Source organism: Oryx dammah, unplaced genomic scaffold (assembly GCF_014754425.2).
Source record: "Oryx dammah isolate SB20612 unplaced genomic scaffold, SCBI_Odam_1.1 HiC_scaffold_22, whole genome shotgun sequence".
NCBI lineage: Eukaryota > Metazoa > Chordata > Mammalia > Artiodactyla > Bovidae > Oryx > Oryx dammah.
In genome coordinates this window covers 21,892,144-21,916,886 of record NW_024070206.1, presented here as the reverse complement: position 1 = coordinate 21,916,886, position 24,743 = coordinate 21,892,144, and the positions used below count along the sequence as shown (strand labels likewise).

Genomic DNA, 24,743 nt, shown 5'->3' with positions numbered 1-24,743 from the left:
CATTATAGTTGTAGTCCTGGAAAATTCTGTGTATGCAAAATACTTTGTATTAAGTCTGAAACTGAATCAGGCTGTGAATCACTGAATCAGGTTGCAGTGATTACAAATGGGTGTCTCACCTGTGATCACTGTCCAGCAGGGGATTTGAAAATCACATGTGACGCAGGACAGTTCTTTCTTGGTGAAGGACTGTCCACTGGATCGTAAGACTCCTAGCATTCCTGGCCCTGCTGATTAAATACCAGAAGGCCCCTAGTTGTTTTGACAATAAAAAGCTCTCCCACAGCATTCCAGGGCACTCCCTGCGGAGTGACAGAGTCCAAGCGAGAAGCACGGGTTCCCGGTGTCACAAGCCCCTCCTTCGTCTTTAGAATTCTTTAGCTTTAAGAGTTCAGGCTAAGCAAGAGATGGAGGGGAATTAATGTGATTCGTGACCTCCATAGAATTCTTGGTTCTTCCCTCCTTAAATGATTATGGAGTTTTTCCCTGCCCTTTCTACATAAATTTCCCCAATTTCTTCTTTCCTCACTGAAGTGTAAGTTCTTGGGTTAATTCATTAGACGTACAGGTACTACAGTTCCCCTTAGCAAAGACTGATAGAGCAGTATCTAGCCCACATAAAAACTAAATCTGTTCCTTAAAGCTGCTTCCAGACCAATGCTTATAATCACATGGTTCAGATTTGTATTTTAAACATTAAGAAGAACATAATGAGGATCCTGAAAGAAACACCTCAGTTATTCTGGGTGATCTGTGTGGCCTTTATAGTGATCATTTGGATGCCGAAGCTTTCCTTGTTTCTTCCCAGGAGACTATTCTCCTTTGTGACTTTGAGCAAGTCACTTAACATTGGCAGGTTCCATTTCTTCATGATTAGAATACATATGAGACATGATAAATGTGAAAGTCTAAAATACTGTAAAGTGTAGGGTCCATAATTGGTATGGGACTATGGCTGACTATAGAAGACTTAAGAATTTGGGAATAATAAGGTTTTCTGATGCTCAAAGTAAGGGCACTTAAAGAAACTTACTCCTCTAGTATTTCTTTGAAGTGTTATTTTAACTATTCAGACCACAGGTCCTCTTACATTTAACTCGATTTCATGTTTAGTTTTTCCTCTTCTGTCTTTTCATGCCCAAGGGGAACAGGTACGTTTAGGATGGATGGAAACATTGTGGAAGACAAGAATTAGACATGGGGGCCTGGTGGTCATATTTTGAGTGGCAGGAGAATAAAGAATTGCAGCCAATTTTTAGGAAACCATTTCAATATCTTTTCGTCCTCTCCTTTTTCACTCATCTCAACTGCACATGAAGCTGTGCTGTGAACTGTAAAACACTGCATGTGTTTCTGGGCAGTTGAAAAGACAGTAAGTTATCCTCTGTTTGCTTTCATCGATAAAGGTTGTAAATTGGCTTCCAGTTTGTTCAGGGAGATCCAGGAAGGTTAAGAGTCATCCAGAATGGCTCAGAAAATATAATTCACAATATAAATGGATGAACTTCAGGGTACATGTGTCTGTTTGAGTTATGGTTTTCTCAGGATATATGCCCAGTAGTGGGATTGCTGGGTCGTATGGTGTAGTTAAATGTTTCATTTTTTTAAGGAACCTCCATACTGTTCTCTGTAGTGGCTGTATCAATTTGCATTCCCACCAACAGTGTAGGAGGATTCCCTTTTCTCCACAACCCTTTCCAGCATTTATTGTTTGTAGATTTTTGGTTGATGGCTATTCTGACTGTGTGGGATGATACCTCACTATAGTTTTGATATGGAATCTGGAAAAATGTTACCAATGAACCTATTTGTAGAGCAGTAGTAGAGAGACAGACATTGAGACCAGATTTGTGGATGCAGCGGGGACAGGAGAGGGTGGGGTGCACTGGGAGAGTACCAGGGGCGTATAGACACGACCATGTGTAAAGCAGAAGCTAGTGGGAAGCTGCTGCTTAGCACAGGGAGCTCAGCGGGATGGTCTGTGATGACCTAGACGGATGGGCTGGGTGCCCAGCATGGGAGGCAGACTCAAGAGGGAGGGGGTATATGTGTGTGTGTGTGTGTGTATATATATATATATATATGTATAGCTGATTCATGTTGTACAACAGAAACCAACACATTGTAAAGCAATTATCCTCCAGTTAAAAAAAGAACATTTGACACCCGAACTCACCCATCAACTATGAGTTTATCCTGGATTCAAGTTTTGATTAAATCATTCCTGCAGTGGCTGTGAAGGGTAGAGCAGGGTTATCCATTGTAGATTTCAATGATGAAATGAATTATATGAATTCTTTAATCATTTTCAGTTAAGAAAAATAAAAATATTGAATAACAAACACTGTTAAGCTGTTTTTCCACTTCAGCAATGTTTCTCTTTAAGAGAATATGCAATGGTGTGCAGTCCTAAGCTTAAAATGTTGCAGAACAGATGCACAGAAGAGGGACTGTGTTCAGATAACTGCCGGGTTGGGTCTGTATTTTCTATAGTTTATCTCACTGCACATCACCACTACTTCTCTCCCAACCCCTTAGACCCTCCCCACAAAGTAAGTATCATAATAGACCAGCAAGTTTTGTTAGAATCCATCTTTTTTGCTTTGTAATGTGGTAAGTAAATTGCAGGGGTTTTTGCTTGATGTTTTTGCCTGTCTTCAAACACGAGAAAAAAATGTCACTCTTAAAAACTGACTCATCGGCCTTCAGCAGTAATAGGAAAACGAGGCAGCAGTCCTGTGAATTGCGGAAAGGTCTTGGAACTAACCAGCCCTGCCAGGAAGAGCTTGATCCTCTGCTTTTGTTTTAGAGTCATTGTCTTCCTTAACTTGTGATATGGAAAATTCACTGTTTTCAGTTTTCTTGTACATTCTTTAGGTCCACTTTAAGGGCTAAAGTCTTTCTTTCCAGACCTTGCTTTTTGCTCATTCAACAGAAGAATTCAAGCCTCTGAATTCTAATGTCACGTGACTGAATTTTTCAATTATGGCCTTTCCTGGATATATCAAGGAAGATTAAACAGGTTTAAGCAGGTTTTCTGGAGAAATCAACTGAAGCATTGATATTTTATTTTCCCAGATTGCCACTGGAGTATTTTCCTGCACATTTGGGTTATTAAAAACTAATTTTCTAAATCCAAGACTGGAACTTAGAGCACTTTTCTCTCTAGATGAGTGGACCTTTATACAAAGATTCCAACTCAGAGTATGAAAAAAGCACAGGCGAGTTTTAGTGGGGCCTCCCATTCTTCCTTGGGTCCAGTGAGGAGAGTCAGGCATTAGAGCATCTCAGTGTGTCAGAAAGACACAGCCGATGCCCCCTGGGGAGAAGTCGGGGTGGGGGCGTGTCCACAGCCTCGGTTCCCCAGGAGCGGTCTGCTCTTTTAAGCTGGGGAAGGGCTGGGGGAGGGAGAGGTGTCTCTCGACTGTCTAAGGTGGCACACAGCTGCAGCCTGCACCCAGCACGTGTTCTTTTGCTGTGGGCCAGGGGTCAGCAGCACATTTCCTGTAAGAAGTCCGATGTAAATGCTTTCAGCTTTGTGGTCAATAGCAGCACCTCTGTGCCAAGTATTCACTATCACTGCCACACAGATGCAACTTCAGGCTGTACTTGACAATGGGAGAGGCTGGGTGTCAGTAGAGCTGCCCTTTGTCCACATGTGGTTTAATGAGCCTCCTTCTTACTGGGTGACCTGGGTGTAGCCTGAGCCTTAAGGTGAGAAGGAGCATCTGGGGGCCTGGTTCCCATCTACATGAAGGGTGACTCAACACTTAGAGACTGGGCCTCCCAAAGCACTTGTGGTATACAGGCCACAGCTTGGGGCTTTCCAGGGAAAGCCTTAAACCATAGCCGAGTAAGTTACACCCTTACGTTTCACGTGTGACATTGGAAGACTAGATTCACACTATAGCTCGTGGCACAAGGCGGACTATCACAGTTAAGGCCTGCGGACTTGTCCTGAGTTTGGGGACAGTCAAGTAAACGGATGGATAGAAGTGCTTAACAAAGTGTATGGAACATGCAAGGGTCAGATTCCCAGTACTTATTGAATCTGAAGCGCATATATCAAAAGCAGCGTGCCCTGGTGGTAGCCAGCCAGGATCTACTGGCCGGAACTCACTGGAAAGAAGTTCTCATTAAATGGAAGCCGTCTGAACATGTGCACGTGCACACACACACGCATGTATCTATGTACATATAGAGATGCACACGTACGCATGCATTTGTTGGGGACTGTGTGGGCTTGCCTTTCTCCATTACAGCTCTTCACCTTCCCTCCCTCTGTTCCTGATGGATAAAAACAGAATTCTGCTGAGCTTGAACCCTGCCTCAAGCTCAAGATTGCTGGGAGAAATATCAGTGACCTCAGATATGCAGATGACACCACCCTTATGGCAGAAAGTGAAGAGGAACTAAAGAGCCTCTTGATGAAGGTGAAAGAGGAGAGTGAAAAAGTTGGAGTATAACTCAACATTCAGAAAACTAAGATCACGGCATCTGGTCCCATCACTTCATGGCAAATAGATGGGGAAACAGTGGAAACAGTGTCAGACTTTATTTCTGCGGGCTCCAAAATCACTGCAGATGGTGATTGCAGCCATGAAATTAAAAGATGCTTGCTCCTTGGAAAAGAAATTATGACCAACCTAGACAGCATATTAAAAAACAGAGACATTACCTTACCAACAAAGGTCCGTCTAGTCAAAGCTATGGTTTTTCTAGTAGTCATGTATGGATGTGAGAGTTGGACTATAAAGAAATCTGAGTGCTGAAGAATTGATGCTTTTGAACTGTGGTGTTGGAGAAGACTCTTGAGAGTCCCTTGGACTGCAAGCAGATCCAGTCAGTCAACCATAAAGGAAATCAGTCCTGAATATTCATCGGAAGGACTGATGTTGAAACTGAAACTCCAATACTTTGGCCACTGGTGTGAAGAACTGACTCATTGGAAAAGACCTTGATGCTGGGAAAGATTGAAGGCAGGAGGAGAAGGGGATGACAGAGGATGAGATGGTTGGATGGCATCACCGACCAATAGACATGAGTTTGGGTAAACTCCGGGAATCGGTGATGGACAGGGAGGCCTGGCGTGCTACAGTCCATGGGGTCACAAAGAGTCAGGCACTACTGAGCGACTGAACTGAACTGAATCCCACCTTCCGGCCTCACTGGCAGTTTTGCTCAGTCTCCTTGGCCCCTCCCTTAGAGATCAGTCTCTCCTTTACTTTTTTCTTTTCTTTTATTGAAGTGTAGTTGATTACAATGTGTTAGTTTTTTGTTATAGCAAAATGATTCAATTATGCATACATATATTCATTTTCATATTCTTTCATTATGATTTATCACAGGATATTGAATATAGTTCCCTGTGCTATACAGTGGGACCTTATTATTTATCTGTTTTATTTATAGTAGTGTATATCTGCTAAATGTAGTCTCCCAGTTTATCCCTCCCCCCCTTTCCACTTTGGTAACCATTGGTTTCTATGTCTGTGAGTCTGTTTCTGTGTCATATTTTAGATTCCACTTCTAAGTGATGTCATATGATATTTGTCATTCTCTGACTTTCTTTACTTAGTATGATAACCTCTGAGTCCATCCATGTTGGTGCAAATGGCATTATCTTTTTCTTTTTTATGGGTGGATCTCTCCTTTTCTAAAAGCTTCCTGCTCTTTCCTTCAAAGATGCTCACATTATCATCATTCTAAATCAATAGCCACTTGAGTACAATATTTCCTCATAACAACATGTTAGTCATTTTTTTCAGAAAAGTTAGGTGGTCACACAGGCTAAGAAATTCAGTAGCAGTCAGTTCACTGCACTTTTTAAATAATTGACTTGTCTCTTTTTCCCCTCTGAATGTGAAGTTGCTCAGTCGTGTCCGACTCTTTGCGACCCCATGGACTATAGCCTACCAGGCTCCTCTGTCCATGGGATTTTCCAGGCAATAGTACTGGAGTGGGTTGCCATTCCCCTCTGAATTCCATTTATTTCAACTTTGTTGTCACTTTCCAAAACACCTCATCACAATATCTTGTAGGTCTTAACAAATGAGATGGGCAAGTTAACCTATTTAATGAAGTCCTTATCAGACTTTTAGTGATTTAAGGAAGCAAAGCCCTAGCAAAGTTAGTCTAAAACTGCCAGTTTGTGCTTCTCCTTTTCACGTATGCAAATATACACACACACTTCTGTGATTTCATTCTTCATTCAAAATTACAAGTTTAACAAACAACAAATGGAAAATGAGAACTGAGAACTGAGCATTAGCCAGGGTGTCTGTTTGGTGCAGAGCTCTGGAAACTGATAATGATAATAAGGTTTATTGAGGCAGACCTCAGAGTTTACCAGAGTGGGGTAGCATCTATATGTCTGTGTCTGGTTAATATTCATTGGAGGTGAACAGACTCCAGGGGTCAGTTGGTCCCTGCCTGCTTGTTACTGTTCTGGCGTCAAGTAAGCCTGGCATTCTGAGGTCACCTATATCCACTTTCAAAATCCATCCTGCTTTGTGGAAGACAGCCTTTATTTTTCCTTTGGCATCACTGTGGCCCACCCGAAGCAACACTTTAGATGTGGGAAAACCCAGATCACTCTGACGCTTTTGGAGTTTGTTCTCTGTTGCTTTGAGACTGGGAGAGAAAAGATGGCCGTCGACACAGATGCCTGCCTTCCGGAGGTTCTTGTTGTCCAGGCGTCTGCCTTTCTTCAGGATGTCAGCTGAGGCCGGAACCCTCCTGGCACTGGTCTCTGGGACGATACATGCCATGCAGGGACTCTGGATTTCCATCAAGTTCATATGGTCTTTCCTCCCCTCCCTCTCCCAAGCCTTCTGTTTCCTCTTTGCTTCCATAATAGCATAGCTTTGTTATCTCTCAGGAGCTGGCACTGCCTGGAACCGATTTCTACAACTTGGAGGTCTGCAAGAGAAAGGAAATTAGAAAATAGTGATTAACTTCAGATAATGGTTTTTAAAAACTTTTTTTTTTTTTAATGCAACCTTGAGTTCAAAGGAAAAGCTTTAAATTTGGAAGGAAGAAGAAAACAGGTACTTATTTTCTTTAATCAAATTCAAAATTTTCTAGAAAATAAATTATAAAATGATACTTATGAAATAATTTTCTGTAACATGTTTATTCAATAAAACATTCACTTACAAAAGGATTTCCATGCATACCCACCATTCATCCGCCTTAATGCACTTATTATTTACATCAGTGAAGCAGGCATCAAGCCAGGACCTGTGATAGGTGAAAGACTGAGGGATGTCAAGATAAATCTGACATAATTTTTGATTTCAAGTTTAAAATCTAATAGTTGAAGTGTGTTACACTTCAAGTCAGTGTAACACAAGAAAGTAAGTGGCGTATGTTGGCAGATAATTTTCATCTGGTAAGATCAGGGACAATATCAGACACTCAGAGATGGTAATATGTCAGTCAGTCTGTAAAACATCCCATTTTCCATTTGCAGCAACATGGAGGACCTAGAGAGTGTCATACTGGGTGAAGTAAGTCCCACAGAGAAGGAGAAATATCATATGACATCCCTTATATGTGGAAAAAGAAATGATACAAATGAACTTACAAAACAGAAAGAGACTCACAGACTTAGCGAATGAACTTATGGTTGCCAGGGGGAAAGGATAGTTAGGGAGTTTGGGATGGGTCATGTACACACTACTTTATGTAAAATGGATCACCAACAAGGGCCTATTGTATAGCATATGGAACTCTGCCCATTGTTATGTGGCAGCCTGGATGGGAGGGGGGATTTGGGGGAGAAAAGAAAATCTCATTTTTCTCTTAACATTGTGTAAAATTTCCTTTTTTGGTAAAATGTTCAACTCTTTACCCCAGTTAAAAAATTCAATTGTTTATTATTATTAATGATTTTTAAAAATCTTTAAATATTCTTGATACAAGTACTTTATCAGACATATGATTTGCAAACATTTTCTTGTTGTATATATCTTTTTATTCTTTTTTTTTTTTTGGTGGTATAGTTGAAGAGCAAATTTTAACTCCAGTTTTATTTTATGAATCATGCTTTTTGTGACCGCTTTGAAATCTTCACCCAACCAAGTCACAAAGGTTTTCTCTTATGTTTTCTTCTAGGAGCATAATGGTTTCTAAAGGTTTTAAAAACTTTTGGGTTTTCCATTTAGCTCTATGACTCATTTTAAGTTAATTTTTTGTATATAGCATAGAAGTTGCTTGTTTTTGTTTTTTGTATATAGCGTAGAAGTTATTTGTTTTTTGTATATAACGTAGAAGTAGTTTCTGTTTTTGTGTTTGTTTATATTTTGTTTTGATTATGGTTCTTGTTTGTTCCAGCACTATTGGTTGAAAAAATTATTCTCTCCCTGTTGAATCCCTCTGCACTTTTGCTGAAAATGGATTGACGTTATGTTGTGGGTTTATTTTGGACTCTATTCTGGTTCATTGTCTGTGTGCCTGTTTGATGAAAATGCTATGTTGCTCTCACTGTAGTTCTACAAATCTTGAATTTAGGGAACGAGTGTTCTGATTTCCCTTTTCCCATAGTTCTGTTGGCTATTTTAGGTTTTCTGTATTTCCATGTGAACTTTAGAAAGCCTATCAATTTCTACAGAGAAATCCGACTTTAATTTTGATTGAGATTGTAGTAAGTCTATAGATCAATTTGAGAATTGCCATCTTAAAGTCTTGCAGCTTCAAATCTATGTTCAAGTCCTATTAACTATAACTAATACTCACAACCGTACCCATAATTAATTCATTTTTCCTCAATGAATTAATGTAAGTCCACATTTACAAACACTTAAGAAAACTAATATATTTGTTGAATTTATGATTTTAAAAGTTTGACTGGACACTGGCATTTTCCTCCAAGAATTCTGTACTAGAAACAAATGGGAAAGTGTGAGTCATTTAATAGACTTCAGAGATTAAATAAACTTCAGACAATAAATAGAGTTGTATCAGTTGTTTATGGAATAAGAAAGTCTAGGGATCAAGTGAGGTGGAAGTTCAACCTTCCTCCGTTAGGCAAACCACTTTCCCCTGAGAAGATAGCCTTTTTTCAGTCTATACATAGATGCTTTATGGGCCAGCAGGTGCCCTGGTAGACTTTGATTTTATAGCTCTACTGAAATACAAATAACCTATTAAGCAAAAACTGGGTAATTTTTGCTTTACTGTAAGAGCTTTTGCAGGGCTTCCCTGGTGGCTCAGACAGTGAAGAATCCACCCGCAATGCAGGAGACCCAGGTTCCATCCCTGAGTCCGGAAGATCCTCTGGAGAAGAGAATGACTACCCATTCCAGTATTCTTGCCTGGAGAATCTCATGGACGGAGGAGCCTGGTGGGCTACAAGTACAGTCCATGGGGTCATGAAGAGTTGGACACAACTGAGAGACTACACACACACACACACACACACACACACACACACACAAGAGCTTTTGCATGGAAATTGGAAGCAGAAATGAAAACTCTCTTGCCCATTCAACAAAGAAAATGAAAACCAAAATATTAAATGGCAGCTTCTTTTTTAAAGAAATGAAAGTAGATACAGTGAAATGCAAGACCTAATTCCTTTGTGTCATTTGTAATTTTTTTTAAGGGGATGAAAGCTTGGTGAATTTGTTCATAACAGAGTCTGTTCAGGAGATTATTGACTATCATAATTAATCCCAGTCAGTGGTAAGAAAGAAGGTAATATTCTTAGAAAGTGAGTGAATAGTAAGCCTTCGAGGAGGGAAAGCTACCTGGCTGGCTGGTGTACTCCTCTTGGGAAGGAAAAGCTTCACCTGGCTAAGATGACGGGTGTTGAAATCCCTGTCCAACGCCAGTGGCCTGAAGTATTGATCGCAGACGTGTCGTTGGCTTGTCTGCTGTCAGGGATTAGATACTGAACTGCTGAGGGCCTTCATCACCAGTGCAGGGGGAGCTGCCGAGGTATTGGCTACGAGAGCCCCACCACATGAAGCTCACCACAAGCCAGCCAGTATGAAAGTGAGACAGTAACAGCTCTTGTCTTTCCAAAAATGTCATATGGGCATTCAGGTTACAGGTCTGTGTCTGTCATCCTGTGAGAGGGCTTTGAGGACCCTTGTCCTGACAGTTGTTTTTACAGCGTTTAGAGAATGTGAAGTGCTCTGACTGCTGGCTCTTGGATCTGCTCAAGGAATTTATCTGATGATGAACAGTGTCTTGAGTAAATTGGACAAGATGAGGTAGAGAGCTAATCCAAAATGCCTTCAGCTGGATGCCTGTGGTGATGATTGCTAATGGCGATCATAATAAAAGTGTGACTGTAGAATTTATTGTAGCTCAACCTGGCTAGGGTACTTGGAAATTGTCTCTACATGCCACGAGGAAATCTGAGTTAAATGGGAGTGTTAGCTTCTACTTCCTTGGATAGTTTTAAAATAGAATGAATTATTGACTCTATTCAATAAAGTCTAATGTATTCTAATATACCAACCAATGTTTAATACTGCTAATATATCCCTTTTCTATTGGCTATATAGCAGATGTTTTTAATGTATGTTAACTGTCTATATTTTATAAATATCTTAGTGTATTTGGTCTGCTATACTTGTCAGTATTATTAGTGAACTTTTAGAGAACCTTGCCTTTTTTTTTTTTTTTAATCTTTATTTTATGGGACACTTTTGCATGTAGATCTATTAGTTCTTTAATGAAAACTTTGACTAGGGACATAATTTCCAACATTTTTATGATAAAAATATAATCCACCTATTTTATCATGTGCTGTTTCAGGAATACATTAAGGGGACACAGGATAATCTCCAGTGTGAAAGTGTGAAGCTTTGTTTTGTTTTAATTTGTTTGGTGAGTGAGTAAAGAATACAGTGTAAGTGAATTAGTAGACTGGTGGTCATGGAGGAAAGAGCATGGAACGAGGCATCAGGAGGCCAGGTTTGTAGTTCTTGTTGTTTGGTCGCGAAGTCGTGTCTGGCTCCTTGCAACCCCAGGGACTGCAGCACACCATGCTTCCCTGTCCTTGTAGTTCTCAGGAATTAGCTGTGTGATTTTGGAGAAGTTACTTGACCTCACTGAGCTTCATTTTGCTTATCTATAAAATGTGGTATTTTATTGGCATTTCTCAGATTCCCTCTTAGCTCTCAAATCCTTGGATCCTCTGTTTCATTGGAAACCCTACTTACGGCTCTCGAAGCTGTTTGTAGGGAAGTTAGGAAACAGTCGTCTTAAAGTTAGACAGTGAAAAGAAATGGAACACAAAACAGTAATTGTTCAAATGGACCTTGTGGCATGAAAGCCATCATGATGTGAGTCTGAGTGTAGAAAAGTATACTGTGAAAGGAGAGAAATCTAAGAATGTTAATAATTATTCATCCAGAGGCCAGTCACTCCCATCAGAATGTAATACATTGGATTTATGTTCTGCTTTTCATTCTATACCAAACAGGTTAAAGCTGAGCTGGTTCCAGGGCCCCACGAGGAAGAAGGCCAGTTCCACTTCAGGGAAAGCCTTGTCAGGAGGAACCATAGAGCTCCTTAAGGCCCATCCATGTGGAGAATGGCCCAGAGAGACTGCCTGATAATCCCAGAGATCCTGTGTGTGCTTCTGTCCTGCTATTATTGAATTTTTGGAGCTGGAGAGAGGCAACAGACAAAAGAAATTGAAAAGCAGCACAAGGAGGCTGTAGAATAACATTTTCTCCTCTCATGGCTGAGTGTCAATGGCTGGGTAATAATGACAGTAAACAGAGACCAGAGATGTGGAGGAAACAGAGGTCGCCAGTTGTGTTCCAGCAAATCATCACAGCACAGAGAGGCACACAGGGAGGTGGAAAACAAAGGCAGACCCTCAGAGGACACCAGAATGGGGGGCTCATCTGTTTAATCACTTTGAAAGTCAGACATAGCAATACAGCCACAGCAGGCTCCTCAGAAGTATGTAACAACGTGTACACTGCAGTTCTGCAGTTTGGTTCTAAAAGATACAGGGTCTCTGTAGCTTTGTTGTTACTGTTGTTGTTCAGTTGCTAAGTCGTGTCTGACTCTTTGTGACCCCATGGACTGCAGCATGCCAGGCTCCTCTGTCTTGTTCTGTCTCCAAAGTTTGCTCAAATTCATGTCTATGGTTCCTCCTGACAAGGCTTTCCCTGAAGTGGAACTGGCCTTCTTCCTTGTGGGGCCCTGGAACCAGCTCAGCTTTAACCTGTTTGGTATAGAATGAAAAGCAGAACGTAAATCTAATGGACATGTGATGCCACCCAACCATCTTATTCTCTGTTGCCCTCTTCTCCTCTTGTTCTTTAATGAAAACTTTGACTAGGACATATTTTCCCAGCCTCAGGGTCTTTTCCAGTGAGTTGGCTCTTCGTATCAGGTGGCCAAAGTATTGGAGCTTCAGCCTCAGCCAGACCTTTGTCAGCAAAGTGATGTCTCTGGTTTTTAATACACTGTCTATATTTGTCATAGCTTTCCTTCCAAGAAGCAACTGTTTTTTAATTTCAGGGCTGCCGTCAGTGTCTGCAGTGATTTTGGAGCCCAAGAAAATAAAATCTGTCATTGCTTCCACTTTTTCCCCATCTATTTGCCATGAAGTGATGGGACCAGATGCCATGATCTTAGTATTTTTTCATGTCGCATTTCAAGATAGCTTTTTCACTCTTCCCTTTCACCCTCATCAAGAGGGTTCCTCTTCACTTTCTGCCATTAGAGTGGTACCATCTGCATGTATGTAGCTTACTTTTGATGTAAAAATACAGCCTTTAAAAACTATTTACCCAGGTAACATGAAGAATAGTAATCTGAGAAGCACAAAGCAGACTTGTGGTGACATATGTCACTGAATGGATAAAGGATAGATTTCTATTAGAGACTGGGAGAGCTGCTTTTCGCTTGCATTCTGTTTTACAGAGTCTTTCTTGAACATCTCCTAATTTAATTTAAAAAAAAATGAGCCTCTGAGCAATGATTAGGTATCACCAAACTAGTTATTCTCTCATGATTTTAGCTTATCCTCATAGATAATATGATAGGAGTCACTCATGTGATTGAGTGAGCTTCACCAAAATCAGTATATACCTCGATATCAATATATACATCAAACTCATAAACCGCGTATTGGTTTTAAAACAGAAAATACAACATTGACCAGTGGTGGTTTCCTCTGCCTGCACAGCAGACATTTCAGCCTATCTCTTGTTTAGATGATTATTGTTTGAGCAGATATGATAGTTCCCATCTGTGATTGTTATCCTTTGCTCAGAACAACCAGTAACTTTTCATAGAAGTAGCTTTCCTTCTTTCTAAACCCGTGGACCTTTTTGAAAATTTGATTCTTTTTTGCTTTTTCTGAAGTTTGCCTTTACTTTGAAATTCCCAAGTACTTTAAAAAAGGATGTTATCTTTTTAGAGCAGTTTTAGTTTCACAGCAAAATTATGGGGCAGTATCAGATTTCCCATACACTTCTTGCCCCCCTCACATGCCCAGCCTCCCCTATTAACAGCAGCACCGCCACCAGAGTGGCTCATCTGTTACAAATGATAAACCGATACTGACCCATCATAATCACCCAAAGTCCATAGTTTACATTCCCTGGGTCTGGACAAGTGTATGGGCTTTCCTGGTGGGTCAGTGGTAACGAATCCACCTGCCAATGCTGGAGACACGGGTTTGATCCCTAGGCTGGGAAGATCCCCTGGAAAAGGAAATGGCAGCCCACCCTAGTATCCTTGCCTGGAGAATTCCATGGACAGAGGAGCCTGGTGGGCTACAGCCCATGGGGTCACAAAGAGTAGGACATGATTTATCTACTGAACAACTACAACAACACAGTGTCATATAGAACGGTTTCCTTGCCCACAGACCCTCTGTATTCCATGTGTTCATTCCTCCTTTCCTGCCCCCCATTCCCCACTGTGGCCGCATTGAGTCCCTTGCTTCATAAACACTGGGGTGCAGTGTGTAATCGTTGGAAGTTATTTCTTCATTGTCACTTTTCCCATTTCTAGCCCAGTGCCTGTGCTCAAAAGTGATATATAGCTGCATAAGAATTTATATAGCTGCTCTGCACCTCAGTTGGTTAAAAAAGAATTCTAGCTTGCAAAACCATTTCAAATATTCCATGCTGAGTGACTGAGATTTGTTTGCTGTTTTAAGCCTCCCCTAATCTACAAACACATTTTTCTGTATCTCGTTCTGCCAACAGGGAGGTTCAGGCAGACCTGTTTACCTTCTGAGGGAAAGGCTTCATCAGCTTTCTCCTCACTCCTCTCAGAGAGCGGAGGAAGGTGGGAACAGAACAGAAAACAGGGCTGGCAGGCGGTGAAGGAGAGGCTGCCAGAATGATAGCGAGAGACTGAGTCGGGGGCCAGAGAAAGAGCGGGCATCTCCTCTGTGCTCTCGCTTCTGTTAATCTGAAACCATAGCTTCTTTTTATCACCATCGCCTTTCAAGTGCCTTCTCCAAGGCATCCAAGTTGAGCTTGTTTATAAGCATGTTAAAATCCAAGGATATCGAGAAGCCAGAGCCTGAAAACAAGGTATTTATCCTCTATGTTTCTCATCCTGGGTGGCCTCCCCAGGAAGCTGAGAGTGCCCAGCATCCATCCGAGAGAGTGAGAGGTTTCTCTTGCAAGAACCCTGCTGTGCAGGCCCCGGCGTGGTCAGCATCCAAGATGATTTCTCAAGATGGCCAGGCTGTGCCACCACCAGCATCATTCAGTGACCGTGATGAAGGGGATTCAGTCCTCTTCTTTCAGAGAGAAAAGGGGGAATCTTTCATTTTGATACATTCTTCCTAAAATTTCTTGGATTATGTTTGAAGTGAGAGCAACATAGATATATTCCTTGTATATCTAGGCAGGGATATCTTCAGCCAGATTGAAGTTTAACTCTACTGTGTACTGGGGCTTTCCAGGTGTTGCTAGTGGTAAAGAATCCACCTGCCAATGCAGGAGACACAAGAGACATGGGTTTGACCCCTAGGTTGGGCAGATCCCTTGGAGAAGGGAATGGCTACCCACTCCAGTATTCTTGCCTGGAGAATCCCATGGATGGAGGAGGCTGGCGGGCTACAGTCTACAGGGTCACAGAGAGCCGTCCATGACTGAGTGCACACACAGTACACCACAGTGTGCTGATCAAGGCCAGACCAAGACATGCGGTTAGGCTGATAATTTGGCCACCCTTAAAGCGGAAAACAGACTGGTTCCAAATAGGAAAAGGAGTACATCGAGCTTGTATATTGTCACCCTGCTTGTTTCACTTATATGCAGAGTACATCATGAGAAACGCTGGGCTAGAAGAAGCACAAGCTGGAATCAAGATTGCTGGGAGAAATATCAATCACCTCAGATATGCAGATGACACCACCCTTATGGCAGAAAGTGAAGAGGAACTAAAAAGCCTCTTGATGAACGTGAAAGAGGAGAGTGAAAAAGTTGGCTTAAAGCTCAATATTTAGAAAACGAAGATCATGGCATCTGGTCCCATCACTTCATGGGAAATAGATGGAGAAACAGTGGAAACAGTGGCTGACTTTATTTTTGGGGGCTCCAAAATCACTGCAGATGGTGATTTCAGCCATGAAATTAGAGGATGCTTACTCCTTGGAAGGAAAGTTATGACAAACCTAGATAGCATATAAAAAAACAGACATTACTTTGCCAACAAAGGTCCGTCTAGTCAAGGCTATGGTTTTTCCTGTGGTCATGTATGGATGTGAGAGTTGGACTATAAAGAAATCTGAGTGGTGAAGAATTGATGCTTTTGAACTGTGGTGTTGGAGAATACTCTTGAGAGTCCCTTGGACTGCAAGGAGATCCAACCAGTCCATCCTAAGGGAAATCAATCCTGGGTATTCACTGAAAGGACTCATGTTGAAGCTGAAACTCTAATACTTTGGCCACCTGATGTGAAGAGTTGACTGATTTGAAAAGATCCTGACACTAGGAAAGATTGAGGGCAGGAGGAGAAGGGGATGACAGAGGATGAGATGGTTGGATAGCATTACCAACTCAATGGACATGAGTTTGGGTAGGCTCCGGGAGTTGATGATGAACAGCGAGGCCTGGCGTGCTGCAGTTCATGGGGTCACAAAGAGTCAGGCACAACTGAATGACTGAACTGAACTGAAAAAGTAGAAAATCATTATATTAGATCCCACTTTCCTTTAGGAGGCACATTACTGACTGACTAATCTTACTTGAATATTCCCCTGAGTGGGGTGGAAGTGGTGTCTCATCTCACCCCACCCCAAATTACTCATTAAAGTATTCCTTCTACTTACATCAGTTAGGAATCATTTGGACTGCAGATAGTAATGACAACAACATAGAGTAGTTTTTGAAAATAGTTTATTTTTTCTCGCATTGTTGGAAGTACAGAGAATAGGCAACCACTGGGGTTATTTCTGAGATTCAATGATATCAAGGCTGATCAGTGCAATTTTATAGCCTTTCTCTCATGGTTGCAAGATGGCTGCTGAGGCACTAGTCATCTTGTCTACATTCCAATAAAGAAGAAAAAGGAAGAGAAAAGGATAGCAATGAAATCAGGAAAACGAAAGATTACACTGAAACCATGGAAAGAGATTGTTCTTATGTGACTTGGCCAGAACTGTGTCAAGTGGTCACTCTGACCTAAGGGAGTTGGAGAAACCAGGCTTGGGAATGGGGTTGGATCAGAGATGAGTTCTCATAAGTGCAGTTTTATTTATTTCATTGTATTCCTGGTAACATTTTCGTGCCTTTTATAGCCTGACTGTATACCTAGCCAAGGAATGCTAATAAGTTAGTTAAATTATAGTGATAACATGTGGGATTACTATGTGCCATGCATTTACATATATTTACTCAGTTAATCCTCATAATAAGGCAGAGCATGTATGTAATTCATATTCCATTTTACAGATTAGGAAATAGAGGCCCAGAGGCTCAGTAGCTTGCTCACAGTTGAGAGCTTGCTCTAGGAAGTGGCAGAGTCCACATTCAAACCTGAACCCACTAGGCTTTAGAGTTGTTCTCTAAATCTTCCCGAGGAGGTGACATTTACATTAGGAGCTGAGTGACAGGAAGCATCTTGCTGTGGAAAGACACAGAATGTTCCTGGCAGAAAAAAACAGTAAGAGAAAATTCCCTAAGGGAAGCAAGACCTTGGCTGTTTTAGAGGAACTGAGAAGAGATTAGCAGGCCTGGTGCTAATGCCAGGGGAGAGTGATAGAAGGTGAAATGGATCAGACGGTTGGGGACAGAAATGCCGGCCTCAAAGTCAGAGGCAAGAATTTGCATTTTGTGGTATTCGTGGTGGGAAGTTACTGTGTCTTCACTTTACTCTCCATAACCTTTCCCTGTTGTATGATGAGACATGTAATACTTGTTTTGACTACTTTATAGAGTTCAGGTAAGGATCAAATGATGGAATGTGTGTGACAGTAAATTGTTCTGTGTGAAATTCTTTATAAAATTAGAAATAGTAAAGGCCACAGAGTAAGTATTTCTTAGCAAGAAGTATGTCTTATAAATGCTTTGTGGACTACACTAAAAACAACTGAACTTGTGACTGGACAGAACAAGCGGTTCATTAGCAAATGCAACGTTTAAAAAATACCTGATGTGTTTCACAGTGTTCTGTGGGAGTGCTACTTCCATTAGAACAAACACTAGGTTATGGCTGATTGTCTTTCTCTGCAAGGACAGAAGAGAGGATGCATGTAAAATCATATGTTTTAAGAGCTATAGTGGAGAGCTATGGACACAAAGAAGTCTAAGGGAACTCAGTTCCAGGAGGGAAGAGATCTTCCTAGTGAGCAAAGCCCAGAAGTCACTTCCTTCCTTTGTGTGTGTCTCTCCCTGAGTCTCTGCACTGTTGGGCAGACGATGATACCTGCCCAAGCAGAGGGGCTTTATGGGGAGAGGAGACACCATGGAGGTCAGAATCTGTCGAAGCTTAATTGCAGAGTTGATTCTCCACGTCTGACAACTCTCTCCCTTGGGATTTTGCTCATAAAGGCTCTAAAGTAGACAGCAATTCCTGTAATCCCATGGTGTTTATCCTAAAGCCCTCTTGAGAGAGGGACCTGTAATACACACAGGGCAAATCTCCTCCTCAAAGCATTTGGAACCGGTGGTAACCTAAAACTGATTAAAATTGCAACTCAGCTCAGACCCACTTCAGCTCCTTAATGGATTGAAGTGATCTGTACCTCATTTCAGCCACCAGACAGAAGACTTGCTCTTCTTGGGGATCTTACTATTTATTCCTGTTTCCTAGAGTCTTTCAAACATAATGTTTGCCATACGACAAAAAAAAATTGTGAGATTTGTAAACGAACAGGAGGATATAACCCATAAGCAACTGACTGTTTTTTGATCAATATTAGCAGATGCACTGACAGCAATGTTGGCGCTAAGAGACACAAGCTTTTAAATGACAATAAATATGTTAAAGAAGAGAGACAAAATGGGTAAAAGGTGAATAATGTCAACAGAGAAATAGGACCTTTAAAAAGAACCAATTGGACATTCTTGATATGAAAAAACACTGTATCAGAATTGAAGCGTTCACCGGGTGGACATAATAAGGACTGGACATGTAGAAGAAAAGTGAACCTGAAGAGAGGGTAGTAGGAATTCTCTAAACTGAAGCACAAAGGGTGAGGGTTGGGGAGAAGCAAAGGGTGAGGGTTTGGGAGGATTGGGGTTTAGGACACTTGTGACAATGTCAAACGGTTGTGTTATTGGAGTTCCAGAAGAAGAGAGAGAAATTTGGACAGAAAACATATTTGAAGAAAAAATGGATAAGACTACTGCAAAACTGTTGAAATACATCTACCCATAGATTCAAGAAGCTCAGCAAACATTAAGCAAAACAGTAAAAGTCACTCAGTCATGTCCGACTCTATGTAGTCCATGGAATTCTCCAGGTCAGAATACTGGAGTGGGTAGCCTTTCCCTTCTCCAGGGGATCCTCCCAACCCAGGGATTGAACCCAGGTCTCCCGCATTGCAGGTGGATTCTTTACCAACTGAGCCACAATACAGAATAAATAGAAATAAAATCACAATCTAGGCATTTCATAATTAAGCTTCTAAAAACAAAAGATAAAGGGAAAAAATGTATTAAAAGCAGTTAGAGAGGAAAAACATTATACTTAGAAGAATATCAATAAGGATTATAAATGATTTTTCATCAGAATCATGAATACAGATAACAATGAAATGACAGCTTTAAAAGGATTATAAAGACAATAAAAACTGCCAGCCTAGAGTCCTGTGCCCAGTAAACATATTCATCCAAAATGAAAGTGAATGAAAGACACACTCAGAGAGAAATATGAGGGAATTTGTTGCCAGCAGATCCATAGTACAAGAAATGCTGAGGAAATATCAAAGGAGGTTTGCAAAACCGATTAGAGTGATCTGTTATAGCTACATTGCCTTGTAGGGAGGATGAAGCACACCATAAAGGATAAACATAAAAGTCTACTTGTTTAACTTTAAAACAATTGTTGACTTTATTTGATTTATGTGAGCTTGATGAAGTTCAGCATTTTTTAAGTCAGTGTTTTTAAAAGATGACAAAAAGTTATTTTCACTTACTGTTTTTGTAGATGATTGACAAATACTATAAGGATTTTATAATAACTATTGTGGGATATAAACGTGAAGAAGTAACATATATGACAATAGTGATATGATAAGGAATGAAGGGAGAATTACACTTACATGTTAGTTATGTTGTTCTGACCTTGTAAAATACTAACTCAAGGCAGATAGTTATATAAGGTATTTCTTAAAAGATAATGGAGGAGAAATGGAATAATTTTTTTATTAATGGCACTTTAACTTTATGGTAATTAACCATCCACTGAAAATCTAATTTTAAACCTCATGGTGTTTCCCAACAAAAGTTGCTATATAACACTGTGTAACGGTCTCATTCTGTTTTCCATATAATGTCTTCCTGGTATTGTTTTGGAGTAAAAAATTACAAACAGCTGATGAAGCTGAAGCTCTGTTTATCCTAATATGGTGAGGTATGAAGCTGTAAGTCTCCTCAAAGTGTTGGATGAGCCGGAACGTTGCAGTTATGTAATACTTCAGGATTGGAAGGTCACGGTCCCTATTCTACCCTGGGGTGAAGGGGAAGTATTCGGATCCCTCACCGAACAAGTGAGAACCCTTCCAAATGTGCTTATCCCAAAAATGCTGTCTGACTTCTTTGCCAAAAAAAACAGTTGACCGTTGCAATTAAAGGATTTTTGGGGTGGGTTGTCTCAGATGAGACCAGTGTGTTACGCAGATGTTCATGACCTGCACTGCACATCTAATCGCCCTGCTCTCAGCAGAAGTTTATAATGATCTCTTCTCTGAGATTCCACCAGTATTCCCTTTGCATGAGTAAGAAACTGTAGTAAATGAGAACAGTCCTTGTTAATCCTAAGTACATATGTTCCTTATCTTCTAAGATTCACTTAATAGTTCCCAGATTTCTCACTTCTTCACATATTTGCAGTGCTGAGGTATATCTGCATGTTTGCTTAATTTCTAAGATAAATTATTCGATTCCATGCAGCCATTGAGATGGTATGTCTGTGCTGGCATGGAAAAGATATCTATGACATGGTTTTGAGTGGCAAAAACAAAGCATCTCGTAGAACAGTATGATGTGATACAGATGGGAAAGACTTTCAGTTTCTGCTTTATAAATTGGGTATTACTTAGACTTTTATCCTTATAATACACCATCTTATAAATTTTAAAAACTTAGTCTGTGTCTTCTGTTAAGACTGTAAATTTTTTATGTTAGTCATACTCATTTTTAAACAATAAACCTAAAAAAATCTCTTAGTTTTGGTAGCCTGTCAGGGTCCTCTGTCCATGGGGTTTTCCAGGCAAGAATACTTGAGTGGGTTGCCATTTCCTTCTCCCTCCAAAAATTCTATAACTAGAGAAAGTTTTAGGCATCTGTATATTTTTTCTGAACAGTTTACAGAGGGCAGTAGGCTTTGTGAGCAGTGGTAATCTATTACAGTTTCGAGAAGTAGATGTCTTATAATTCTATGAATTTGCTAGTGGTTTTCAGTATTGGTCTTGATGGAAAAGGGAAAGACTTAACAGCCTAGAAACAATACAGGAAGCAATAGCTATCTGGATAACCTGTGTTGATTTCATATGCATTTCAATCACTAGAATGTGTCTGTCTTGTCAAGCTATAAAGAACTCAGTAAAGAACTCTTATGACCTAGTTATCAAACAAAACTACCTCAAATTATTACACAGCACAGAATAAAAAAATTAAAGTGGATATCTTACATTTTTCTGAAATGCTCTGAATTTTGAAAATAAGTTGGCTAACTCAGTGTAAACCTAGAACTGCTTCTAGTCAGGTACAGTCTCAGGATCAGTGATCAAATTCTGGAAATTTCTACTAAAGGTGATTGAGAAATCTAGGATTCCAAGCACAGCCAGCTTTTTTGTTTTTTCACTCTTCGGACATTTATAGAAGCTAACTTTTACTATACGTGTTTTGATTAATATAAGCAATTCCCTTATGAGTGTGTAAAAGTCATAGAAAGTATTTTTGTGATAACTCCCACATGGCCACAAAGTCATTGTGAATTACAGAGGATGAAAGGATGGGGCCACCTGACTGGAGGTTACTCCCTCAAACCTCTCTCCGTCACACTAACTCCTTCTCTCCGTTAGTTCCAAACTTTTGTGTGATTCATAGCATGAGACCCTGATTTCCATCGACCGATACTTAATGCTTTTCTTTCCTCAGAAAGTCCATCCCTCGCTGCCGAAGAATCAACAGGATGCTCTCCAATGAGTCCCTTCAGTCCCCGGCGTTCAGCCGCTCCAACTCTCAAGCCTCCGTAGACAGCGCCTCCATGGAGGATTTCTGGCGGGAAATAGAAAGCATCAAGGAGACCAGCCAGGGGGCTCAGGAGGAGCAGACGCCTGCCGAGGCCAAGCCCCTGGACGGTGAGATGCCAGATTGGTCCCCACTGTGCAGCCTTGTACATGCTTTCTTGTTCTGTTGGCAGGTGGACGTCATTCCACGAGTAGCCTAACCAGTGAATCGATAGACTGTGGCGTACCAGCTTCCTGCTCCCGCTGGTTTGTATCTGCTGGTCTGGCTCAGGGTGGCTTCTCGGCAGGTGACACAACCTGGAGGGGGGCTGTCAACCATCCAGAAGGATCCCTGACATATCACTGTTTAGGGAGGCTGTACCTGGCTGTAGATTAGAATCATGATCGTCTAGCAGATTGAGTATTCTAATTTTGAGGTTTTTACATGTGCATATTTGACTATTAATTACCAAAGAAAGATACAGAAAAAAAATTGCCAGCATAATTCTGGAGAAAAAAAAAATTTGACTTTGAAGCACTTACTAGTATTAATGTATTTAGAGAATGGATAATCCATACTTCACAAGATAAATGTCATGTCAGATAGGCTGGTTTTGCCAGTTTCCAGTGAAATTAAACAAGACGTTTGAGGAACCAAAAAAGTATTTGTTGTTGTTTAGTCTCATAGTCGTGTCCGACTCTTTGCAACCCATGGACTGCAGCATGCCAGGCTTCCCTGTCCTTCCCTATCTCCTGGAATTTGCTCAAACTCATGTCCATTGAATCCATGATGCCATACAACCATCTTGTCCTCTGTTACCCTCTTCTCCTCCTGCCCTCAATCTTTATTGCCCTTAATTTTCTAAAGGAACAAAATTACTCACCTGAGATTAAAAGCATGGGACAAGGAGGACCTATTTTACAGCACAGGGAACTCTGCTCAATGTTATGTGGCAGCCTGGATGGGAGGGGGGTTTGGGGAAGAATGAATACATAGATGTGCATGACTGAGTCCCTTTGCTATCCACCTGAAACTGTTACATTATTAATTGGCTATAGTCCGGTACAAAATTGGCTTCCCTGGTGACTCGGATGGTAAAGAATCCTCCTGCAATGCAGGAGACCTGGGTTTGATCCCTGTGTTGGGAAGATCCCCTAGAGAAGGGATAGGCTATCCACTCCAATATTTTTGCCTGGAGAATTCCATAGACAGAGGAGCCTGGCAGGCTATAGTCCATGGGATCACAAAGAGTCAGACACGACTAAGTGACTTTCACAGTACAAAATAAAAAGTTTAAAAAAAGCATAGGTTATCTTCTTCTGGTACTACCTATCCACAAGTAAATGTGTAAGAAAAACTGAAGGTAGTTTGGTACTTCCCTGGTAGTCCACTGGTCAAGACTCCACTTTAGGGGTCTTGGGTTTGACCCCTAGTTGGGAAACTAAGTTCCTGAATGCCCTGCAGCATGGCCCAAAGAAGAAAAAAAAAAAGCAAAGGAAAATTGAAGGTGGTTGAGTAAGTAGCTGTCTAAGAATGTTTCCATTAGGCAGTGACTGGCACCCCACTCCAGTACTCTTGCCTGGAAAATCCCATGGATGGAGGAGCCTGGTAGGCTGCAGTCCATGGGGTTGCAAAGAGTAGGACACGACTGAGCAACTTCTTTCACTTTTCACTTTCCTGCACTGGAGAAGGAAATGGCAACCCACTCCAGTGTTCTTGCCTGGAGAATCCGAGGGATGGCGGAGCCTGGTGGGCTGCCATCTCTGGGGTCGCACAGGGTCGGACACGACTGAAGTGACTTAGCAGCAGCAGCAGCAACCTCAAAACAACTATCAAGATAAACTAAAATGTTAAAAAAAAGTTTTGTTCTTTTCTCCAAGTCTATCCTTCTTAGATCTGAAGAAAAATAGTTTGGGTTTACCACAATTAGGATATTTCACTTAGGATTACAAATAAAAAAGCCCACCACACATTTAATAAGAATCTAGTTAAGGGAACCATCCTCCTTCAGAGAAGGCTATTTTTACGCCATTTGCTTATGTCCTTACATTTTGCCTTTTTGGATCCAGAAAGACACATAAAGAAAAGTGCCTCTTGTTCTCCACTTCTTCCATCTCACTAGCTAGCTCGCTATCCATATTAAAAATCGTGAGTTCTTACTGATAAGTTCTGGTTCCAATCCAACAAAGTTTATTGTCTCCCCTTTCTCTGTATTTATAACTCCTTTCTCCAAGAGTGAGAAACCTGGTTCTTTCTTTCTTCAATATATATATTTTTTCATTTGCTCCAACCTAGAGCATGCAAAAAAACATCTTCAAGGTTAACCAACAGATACGTCTACAAAAAGCTAACTAGAGTGTAAATTTTATTTTACTGATATTTTGTCTCTTGAAGCATATGCCCAGATCTTAAGTGTGCAGTTCAATGAGGTTTGACGAATGCTACCTTGTAACCACACACTAATCGAAATAACACTCCAGTCAACTCAGAAAATTTCCTGATGGTTTTCCCCAGTCTCATCGTTCTTGTGACTTGCTGTCCCTGGCCAGAGACAACCACAGTTCTGATGTTTCTGCAGCATAGATCACTTTGGGGTTTGGCTTCTTTTGCCAAATATTGTATTTTTCAGATTCCTTCTGTGTATTAATGTTTCACTGCTTATTATCATGGGATAGTTTGCATCAGTCTCCAAGGCCTGCTGTAACAAAGTACCACAAAGCTAGGTAATTAAAAACAAAAGAAATCTGTTCTCTTGGGGTCTGGAGACTAGAAGTCCAACATCAAGGGGTCAGCAGGGCCCTCTGCTCTCTGAAGATTGTAGGGAAGAGCCTGTTCCATGTCTTTCTCCTAGTTTCTGGTGTTCCCAGCAATCCTTGCTGTTCCTTGGCTTGTCAGCAGTAC

The 24,743-nt window shown here is 41.0% G+C and overlaps 1 protein-coding gene across 4 annotated transcripts in view; it reads left to right on the top strand.

The window, feature by feature from the left end:
• Nucleotides 1-24,743, top strand: part of ARHGAP28 (Rho GTPase activating protein 28) — a 142,380-nt gene that overhangs the window by 57,154 nt on the left and 60,483 nt on the right. For all 4 annotated transcript variants that reach the window (XM_040264651.1, XM_040264652.1, XM_040264653.1 and 1 more), the window contains exon 2: nt 21,771-21,973. In XM_040264651.1, the coding sequence (XP_040120585.1) occupies nt 21,771-21,973 (203 nt within the window). The remainder of the gene's footprint in view (nt 1-21,770; nt 21,974-24,743) is intronic.